We start from the raw sequence: 9,929 nt of genomic DNA, 5'->3' as shown, positions 1-9,929 counted from the left end.
CACTCTGGCTGATCCATCAATTCTGTTGCATGGAAACACTTTCCAAATAAGCTACTTGCACCCAAATCATTGTCCCAGGATCTGCCTTTGGGGGTGCCCAAACTAAGCCAAAAATTCATTCAACAAACATTTACTAAGTGAGTAGTCTATGCTAGGCAGTGAAATAAAAGATCTGGAAGATAAAATTCCTAGTGCCTGCTCTGAAGTGTATAATGGGGAGACAGACAAGTAAAATATTACCCCAAAAGTTAGAGTCTATTGTTGGAGATGCTATGTTAGAGGCAAGAACAGAATGATGTGTGAAGACATGAGGGAGGGGTCACCTAACCTATACTTAGGGGAGGGGCTTCCTGGAGGATGTATTGCTTGAGCTAATTAATGACATGTGGATCAAATACAGCTGCAACAACTCTATATCATACAAATGTCAACTGAAAATTTAGCTGATACCTCTGTACACTCTGTGTAAGGGCTATGCTCTGCTCTGTTGTGGTATGTAGTACATGACATGATTCTAGGTGATACACGGATGGACATTTGAACATTTTTGTAGTTGTTATGTTAATGTGTACTAGAATAAAAATTAGGAGCACAATACACGTGATTTTTCAGAGTATTATGATTTAGGATGAGGCTAAAATTATTTAATCAGTTGAAATTGACTTTAAAGAAAAATATTGAATAATAATACCTGGGTGCAGATTGGCAAAGATTGTGTGGGTGGTATGCAGAGTACTGAAGTTTGGGAAATAGTGCTGCAGCAGGAAGAAAATCTACAATGAAATCACTTCTTTCCAGAAAGTCAACAGTTTGTTAGGGGGCACAGGCCCATAAGCGAGATTAGGACCACAATAAATTCAGAAACCAAGTACAGGGGGAAGATAGGAAAGCAGTGAGGAGCAAAGTGAAGGAGAGGCTAGCTACAACATCAGTTGGAAGACAATTGCTCTAGTACAGGGGAGAGGTAATAGCAGCCTACATTAGGGAGCGGCTATAGCAATGAGAGAAAGACAAGTAATATAACAGGTTAATTGCACTCATCCTGTGAAAACCTTGCTGGTTGTGAGCAGCATGAAGTTGAAACCTGTTCAGCCAAGTCCAGGGTAGTTTTGTTCATATACACCCAAACACACAAACGGAGTGGGAGAGCTGAATTCATCAATCAGAAAATAGAATTAGAAGCATATTTTTATTTGGCCTCAATTATCAGAGGGTTTTAGTGTGAATTATTCAGATATTTGACTCCATTTTTTTCTGCTTGACTCAGAGGCTGCAGAAATGCTAACACATATATAACGTTTTCTACGTTCCAGGCATGTTCTAAGAGCTTTATATTTTCCATCTTCATAGCCCCTTATTTTGCACAAGAGGAAACTGAAGCATAGGAGTTTAAGTAACTTGCCGAGGTAATGCAGCTCTGTGAAGTAGCAAGGATTAAACTCAGGCGTTCTGGCTCTAGAGTATCTATTCTTAACACTACACTAGAATAAAAGGGTCGGGCAGATAATGCTGAAACAGGTCACACTTCAACGTTGGATCGTGAAACACTCTTACTGGTGGCAGGAGACCTGGTTCTGAGATCACAGTTTCTCCATCTGTAAAATGGAGATAATAACGACACTAGAAGTTTGGTGCAAAGAAGGAGTGAGATAATGAATGTGAAAGTGAACTTCAAATTATGTATTTGGCTCTACACACCAGTTTTTCGGAATAATGAGTACGCGAGCTCAAGAAATTGCAACAAATCATTCTGTGAAGCTTACAGCAAGACTCCGCCCACGAGGCTCCGCCCACGAGGCTCCGCCCACCGCGAGCCGCAGGTGGGGCCGGCCGATCTTCTTTGCGCATGCGGAAACTGCTGCGCGCTCCCACCTCTCACCCGGGCTGAGAGTAGCTGCCGTTTCTGAGAGGACGATTCGTAAGGAGGCCCCTGGTGCGGTTTCCCTTTGCTCTCCGCTCTGCGGGCCCTGGCCGTACTTCAGCGGTGTCTAGAGCGTGGTCCGTTCTCGTCTACCTGCCTGACTTTCTTCAGAGGTAACTGTGGTTGGCCCAGTAGTCGGCTGTCGAAAGTGCCGGCCCCGGCGCCGGCGCCGGCCGCAGCCTGGTGGGAAGGCTCAAGATGGCGTGCCTGTTGGAGACCCCAATCCGCATGAGCGTCCTTTCGGTGAGTTACCGGCCGCAGCCGCTTGGCTGCCCGCCTGCCCGAGAGCTCGGGCCCAGCCCGCAGCATTCACCACCAACGCGGCATGCCTCCTGGGCACCACTCCTTGGGGTGGCCTCCGGCTCAGCTCTAAGCAGGGGAGTTGAGAGAGGGTGGGCGGGGGGGAGAGACGGGACCCGGCCGAGCCCGAGACGTCTCCAACTCCGGGAGCGCTCACCGGTGCAGGTTCTCAGGACGGCGTCGGGCGGGCCGGGTGGTTGGACACACGGGCAGCTGGCCCGGCGGCGCGGCTTGAGCTTTGCCAGACGTTTCACCGAGGCTTCTTACCGATGCCTCTTTCCTGGGGCCGAGCGCTTTGCCGTGTGAGGCGCCGGGTTTGCCGCTGGCCTGGGGGTGAGCGCCCATTCAGCCCTCCGCGGCTTTGGCAAAAAGAGACGGAGGCTTCTTGGCCCCCACTGTCTCGGGCTGCCAGGCCAGGTCTGTGTGGCTTCTATCGCGTCCCAGCACCCGGTCACAGGCTAGAGCTGCTTGCTTCTTGGCAACGGGAATTTCTTATCAGCTGCAACGTCTCCTAGTGTATGTAGTTATTTAAGCCTCTTTTCTCCGCTCTGCTGCGGAGGTCGCAGCCCTGAGTCTAGAGGAACCTGTGACTGGCCTTCCTTTTTCCTTCACGGGGAGTCAAACGTTGAAAAAAGAGATCAGATTTTCCTACTATTGAAAGAAGGGAATGTATTGACATGCCTGAAAGTAATACCTAGTTCGCTTAAATTTAAAAATGAAACCAAAACTTTCACCTTTGCTGTGTTGCTCTTGAGAGAACCAAGGACCGGGGGTGAAAGTTACTAGGAGATAACTTAGAAGGGTTTTGCAACAAATGAGAGCTGTCCAGCTCTGAGAATGGTCAGTTTACCAATGGTCCATTTGCTGTTGTTGGAAACAAGTAGGCAAAGACTGGTTGACCATCTTTTAGACTTATCGTGTAAGTCAGTCTGATGTTGAGAGGATGGTTGGATTATAGATGCCTTGTCAGGTACCTTGAGGCTGTGGCTCCAACGGGTTTCTCTTCCCTGACTTCTCCCACAAACACAACTCATCTATCTGGAAGCACTTAGGACATTTGCTGCAGTTCACAGTTAGAGCATTGTGGCATATTCCACCTTGATTTATTTGGGTGGGGGTGGGGTGGGAGCTGTACACAAATTTGTCCTCTGATCCATTTCAATAGTCCCTTTTCTTATTTTTAAACTGTAGCTGGGGAAATACTGCTCACCTAAGCATTGAATTAGCTTGTTACTCCACCTCTGACTGACACCTAGGAACATTTTGTGGAAGAGCAGGCCAATGACTTTCCCTCATTAGCTTTTTGTTGTTTTTTTAAGTATGCATCTGGACTGTTCTCAATTCCCTTAATTATCTAGCTTATCCTTCATTTGAAGCTTCTTTAGTTTTTGTACGTTGTCAACCCATGTAGTGTACAGTTGAAATTTTTTGGGTTTTTTTTTCACTCCCTCAGTAAATAATATTTCCTATTTTACTTTATTCAAAAACTTCTTGGCGACTTCTCTGGCCCCTTTCTCTCGGACCAGTGAACCTCGCCTGGGAGCGCTCCCTAATAAAGCTCACTTGAAACTTTAAAAAAACAAAACAAAACAAAAAAAAACTTCTTGAAGAGTATTCCCTACTTCTAGTGGGCATTTGCTTTAGCCCTAGTCTCATTGGGGGCTCTTTTTTTTTTTTTTTTTTTTTTAAGGTTTTCACAGTCCCAAAGTCTGGTATTTCAGTTCTTCAGTTCTGGAGCCTTGGGAAAACAGACTTTTGGATAAATGATTTAAACTGTCTAAACTCACTGATTATAATAATTTCAAGTGAAGCCTGTACCTTTCAAAGTTCTACCTAGGGCACCACTTTTTGAAATACAAAGTGCAAGTGGAACAGGAATTAATCATCAGAAATTATCTTGAAAATAATTGGTTCCTTTAATAGGCTACTATTTTGCACAACACCCAGTGCACAGTTGAGCTCAGCTATGCCTTCAGGAAGCTCACCATCTGAATGACTCCATAACCTGAGAAACATAATTCTCACCAGGGGCAGATCAAATGGTTTTAAAGAATTTCCATTCAAGGCCCTTTATACCTTCTCCTCTCTGAGAGATCTCATTCATTTTTATAACCTTAATTATAATCAACTCACACATCTACATTGGCAGCCTTGACTGTTCTCCATCTAGTCTCACGTCTTCAGTTGTGTGGATGTTACCCATCACTTTCCAACAAAGCACATTCCTTCTCCTAAGAGAACTTAGTCCTGACTTCCCATTTCTGCTAATGGTATTATCTTTCATGGATCACCCACTGTTAAACCACTTGAATCATCATTGACTCTTCCCCCTTTCATGCCCCTATAGCTAATCAGTCCTTAAGTTCTGTTGGCTCTTCATTCTCAGTGTTTCTCACATCTGTCTTTTCCCATGACCACCCTCTCATTCCGGAACTTATCATTTTGTGCCTGCATTACCACAGTTCCTTGCAGTTATTTTTACTGCCTCTAGTGTCTTATCCTCTTAGTTGAATTCAGTTCTCTGCATTTATTTCCCTATACAGCACATCGGATGCACCGGTTCCCTGTTTCAATTCTTCAGTGGGTTCCTGTTGCTGAAAGACTGATGTTCATATTCAGCTTTGGATATAAGATTCTTTATCCTCTGCATGAACCTCCTATCCCATATAAACTGGCTTTCTCAAGTTGAAGTGATCTTGGGTTCTTACAAAACCCAGTAACTCTTGTTGTCTGCCTGCTCATTTGCACATATGAATTAGAGCTTTGTATAGGTTTATTCATGTAACATATTTTGAGCTTCTGTCATTTGCCAGGCATGGCATTGGGTTTGGGAATACAGTGGCGAGCTACCTAGACTGTCTTTGCCTTCTTGGAGATTAGCCTAATGGAGAAAATAGACATCAAAATGTCACACAGTTTTTTGTGAATGGTGATTAGTGTTATGAATGAAAAATATACGGTGCTGTACAAGCATGTAATAGGGGAACGTGTTCTAATATGGAGAGCAAAGAGAGCTAGGGAAGGTTTCCCTAAAGAAGTGACAATGAGTTAGAGTTCAAGGACAAGTAAGAACTAACTAGAAAAACAGAAGAACATTCCAGGCAAAGGAAACTGCTTTTGCAGTGGCCCTGAGGCTTTTAATAATTAGTCTGTTTTATCTTCTTAGAGAGTAAATTAATTCAGAGGTAAGTGCTTGACCTTTTCTTCTACTTAACGCAACTACTTTTTATAGCACTATGTCTTTCATATATTAGATTCTCAATAAATATTTGATTGAACTATTTATTTGGAGGAGTTGGACAAAATCTCCAGGTGTCTTTCTAGGCTACGCCATGATCACCCCATCCCTGTAATGCATTTAGCATTACAACATCACTGTTTTCAACAAATTTATAAATTTTCCCATGTTTCCCAAACTTTTGGGTGATTTTACATTGATTGCATTTTTTTAAACTTTTTATTTTGAGATAATGACAGATTCACAGAAAGTTGCAAAGATAGTACAGAGAGATCCCTGTGTATACTGTACCCAGTTCCCGTGTTTGGTCACATTTTATATAACTATAGTACAATATCAAAACCACAAAACTGATATTGGTATAAATATGTATACAGTTCTGTAATACCATAGTCAAGATCTCCCTCATGTTACTTCTTTATAGTCACACCTGCCTACTGCCCCACATGCACTATCTCTAACCCCTGGTGACAACTAATCTCTTCTCCATCTCCATGATTTTGTCATTTTCTATAATGTTGCATAAATGGAGTCATACAGCGTGTGACCTTTTGAGATTGGCTTTTCTCACTCAGTGTAATGCCCTGGAGATCCATTCAAGCTGTTGTATGTATCAGTAGTTTCTTCCTTTTTACTGCTGAGTAGTATCCTGTGGAATGGATATATAATATGGATGTTTGAAAGATAGTTTGCTTAACTGTTCACCTGTTAGAAATTTGGGGCATTTCCAGTTTTTGGCTGTTATAACCTGCTATGAACAAACATGTACAGGCTTTTGTGTGGACATAACTTTTTGTATCTCTGAGATAAATGCCCAATAGTGCAATTGCTAGGTTGTATGGTAAATGTATGTTTAATTCTTAAAGAAACTGACAAACTTTTCCAAAGTGGCTGTACCATTTTACATTCCCACCAGTAATGTTTGAGAGATTCAGTTTCTTTGCATGCTCACCAGCAATTTGGTATGTCATTATTTTTTATTTTAGCTGTTCTAATAGATATATAGTGATATCTCATCATGGTCTCAATTTACATTTCTGTAATGATTAGTAATGTCAAAAATATTTTCATTACTTACTTGCCATCCATATTTTATTGAAATATGAATAAAATATTTTATTGAAATATGAATAAAATATTTTAGTGAAATGTGAATAAAATATTATAGTGAAATATTTTTTCATGTCCTTTTGCCCACTTTCTAGTTGGACTGTTTTTGTTTTTTTTTTTGCAGTACGTGGGCCTCTCACTGTTGTGGCCTCTCCCGTTGCAGAGCACAGGCTCAGCGGCCATGGCTCACGGGCCCAGCCGCTCCGCGGCATGTGGGATCTTCCTGGACCGGGGCACGTACCCGTGTCCCCTGCATCGGCAGGCAGACTCTCAACCACTGTGCCACCTGGGAAGCCCTGTTTGTTTTTTTACTGTAGAATTTTGAAGTCTCTTTATATATTCTAGATGTGAGTCATTGGTCAGATGGGTGCTTTGCAAATATTTTCTCCCAGTCTGTAGCTTATCTTTTCATCCCCTTAAACATAGGTTAAAAAATGAACTTTGATCTTAATTTCACACCTTGTACAAAAATTAATTCAAAATGGATCGTAGATTTAATTGTAAAATATAAAACTTTTAGAATAAACAAAATTTGCAGAACCTTGGGCTTGGTAAAGAATTCTTAGACATAACACCAGAAGTATGACCTATTTTTTTAAAAATTGGTATCGGACTTGAGATTAAAATTTATGCCTTTTGAAAGACCCTGTTAAGAGGATGATTACACTTTACTTTGGTCAGTTTGTAGTGATTTGAGAGAGACAAGATAATAAAATGCCTTTGAATCATACTGTAGGCTGGCACAGACAGCTAAGGCCTTTGTTACATTTATTTCCCAGTGCCATTATGCCTATTTGATGAGCAGTTATTTGCACTGCATAGGGTATTCCAAGTCTGGATATTCCTTGATTATGTTCTGTTCTTGATGATTATAAGCATTTGTTGGTCTTCAGGTGCACAGGGATTTGCTCTCTTACATGGACAACTGACAAGAGCTAAAAAAATTTTTTTCTGTGAGGTTAAGCTCAACTATCTTATAAGTATGAATTTGCCTTCTCTTGGTTTTTAGTAGTAAATGCAAAGTAAAATCTTGTAAGCACATTTTAAAGTTTCCCTTTTGTTTTCTCTACAAAACACCAGCAAGCACAGGGTATGTCAGGAGGTGGTCCTAAAAGAAGACCAGTATGAACTTCCTAATCTTTAATGGCAGTGTGGGAAGAATGGGAGATGCTCATCGTATGTTTCTGGACATTTTCTATCTTTTTAAGGAATGATTGCCACCTGAATTCAGACAGCGAATGCTCAGGAAGTCTTTTAAGCTTTACCAAGAGTTAGGTAAGGTCTTCAGTTTCACTTGGATATTTATATCTAGCCTTCTTGTCTCCTCCCATTCTCATCAAGAATTTTAAAGTAGTACCAGGAGCCAGGAATTTCAGTTACTCTGACTTGTATCTTTTTGATTTCTGATTTGGCAGTTGTTTTGCAGTGTAATATGTTATGTTGGCTTCTAGGTAAAGGTATGGATTTATTGACAAAGGATGATTGCTGTTATCTTCTGGAAATTGGAAAGCAGCTGCCTTCACTGAGCTGTAGTGCTATGATCCTTAGGACTGTTTAGCTAGGAATGAAAAGTATTCCAAATAAGAGCTGTTTTGCAGAAACAGCCCCCACTTGTCACTTTGGTAGAAGAAAACTGTTTTGATCTCATTTCATAAACTCAGAAGAATAAAGAGTTAGCTACATTTTCTGGCATATTCATAAAACAGTTATTGGGGGAGGGGGAATGATGAGATGGTGTTATGCTTTCTATTAAAAATGAAAAGTTATGGTCCAGTGGGAAGAGTTTCCAGCCTATAGAATCTATTAATATTTGGAGATCTTTACCACCTGCAAAATGATTAGAGAACACATGATTCTTCTGTTTCTGGAGTGTTTTAAGAATTTATTAGGCTTTCAAAAAGTTTTAAGATGTGACTGATTGGATGAGGGGAATGAGGAAGAGGAAAGAGTCATAATCATGATCAAACATGATTGACAAGATTTTTAGTTTTATATCTAGGTGGTATCCTCTACTGAAATGGTGAGGATTAGGAGCTGAACATGTTAGAAGAGTAAGGAGGAAGAATGAGTTTCATTTTGGACATGCTGAGTTTGAAGTGTTTTCTGGGAATTCATTTAGAGGTGTCCAGTAGGCAGCTGGATATTCTGGAATGTTTTCCACACCACCAAGCGATTCTCTGGTTCTCTATGGATACTAGCTGGGTGTCCTACAATTTAACTCAATTCTGACACTATTTACTTGGAGATAGTGTCAGATTCCACAGGTTAAGTCCTGCAAGACTGCCCCCACCTCAGACAGCAGTTGCAAGTCCAGGTTGTTCTCCTGTCCTCTGACTGACCAGTTATAAATCAGGGGTTCCCACTGCTCCCTCCTCAAATTCAGTCATTTGTCAGAATGGTTCACAAAGCTCAGCAAAACATTTATCTTATAAAAGATTCAGATGAACAGCCAGGTGAAGAGGTACATAGGGCAAGATCCAGAAAGGTCCCAAGTGCAGGAACTTCTGTCCATGTGGAACTGGGGCGCACCACCCTCCTGGCAGGTGGATGCATTCACTTACCTGGAAACTTAATCACGTTTTATTCAGGAGTTTTTATAGAGCGTTAATCTCCAGCCTCCCACTCTTCCACTTCCCAGAGGTTGGTGGATGGGACTGAAAGTTCCAGCCCTCTAATCACTTTGTCTTTTGGGTAACCAGTCCCATCTTGAGGCTATCTAGGGGTCCCATCTTGAGGCTATCTAGGGGCCCCAGCCTAATCGTTCATTAGCAAAACTCTTGAAAGATGTTCCTTATGAATAAGTAAAGACATTGATGTCACCCAGGAAATTTCAAGGTTTCAGGACCTCTGTGCCAGGAACTGGGAGAAAGACCAAATATATTTATTAAACCACAGATACAGAAGTCTAGTGCTTAAACCTGGGGAGATGATTATTATTGGGAGTCATCAACACATTGACCGAGTTCTTAACATTTTAAGGGTAAGAGGCTCAACACCATCTTCCCCAGAAAAACATGCATCTGCCTAAAGAATCACATAACTTCAAGGGGCTCATAGATTCCCTGAAACCCACACATAAATCTTGAGTTAACAGTTCCTATTCTTTATTCATTCCAAAGTCAGTCACAAAAGCATAGAGCAAAATTTAAAACTCATTTTCAATCATTTTGGAATGGTAAAAATTGTAACAACAAGGTTTTAAAACTCACATAAGGTATCATATGGGGGATTTGGCTCTGAAGAACTGTAATCTTTTTCCCAGATTATGCCAGTGATCTTCCCCAAGGTGTACTGTTTGTACAGAAAGGGCTTTGTGTAGCAGGTGGTATAGCAGGCCTGGGAGGCAGAGCTAGATGAGAG

At 41.5% G+C, this 9,929-nt stretch overlaps 1 protein-coding gene across 6 annotated transcripts in view; it reads left to right on the top strand.

Moving 5' to 3' along the window:
- The first annotated feature begins 1,913 nt into the window (after window positions 1-1,913).
- Window positions 1,914-9,929, top strand: part of ARMC8 (armadillo repeat containing 8) — a 106,858-nt gene continuing 98,842 nt past the window's right edge. For 4 of the 6 annotated variants that reach the window (XM_022582582.3, XM_022582583.3, XM_022582584.3 and 1 more), the window contains exon 1: window positions 1,916-2,164. In XM_022582582.3, the coding sequence (XP_022438290.1) occupies window positions 2,120-2,164 (45 nt within the window). In that variant the 5' untranslated portion in view covers window positions 1,916-2,119. Of the gene's footprint in view, window positions 2,165-9,929 lie in introns of all 6 variants that reach the window. The other 2 variants (XM_089911105.1, XM_089911104.1) reach the window with 1 other exon arrangement.

Source organism: Delphinapterus leucas, chromosome 4 (assembly GCF_059928025.1).
Source record: "Delphinapterus leucas isolate spDelLeu-1000000601 "Yukka" chromosome 4, BTC_Dleu_Yukka2, whole genome shotgun sequence".
Lineage (NCBI taxonomy): Eukaryota > Metazoa > Chordata > Mammalia > Artiodactyla > Monodontidae > Delphinapterus > Delphinapterus leucas.
The sequence above is the reverse complement of the archived record's forward strand: the minus strand, read 5'-3'. Positions and strand labels throughout refer to the sequence as shown.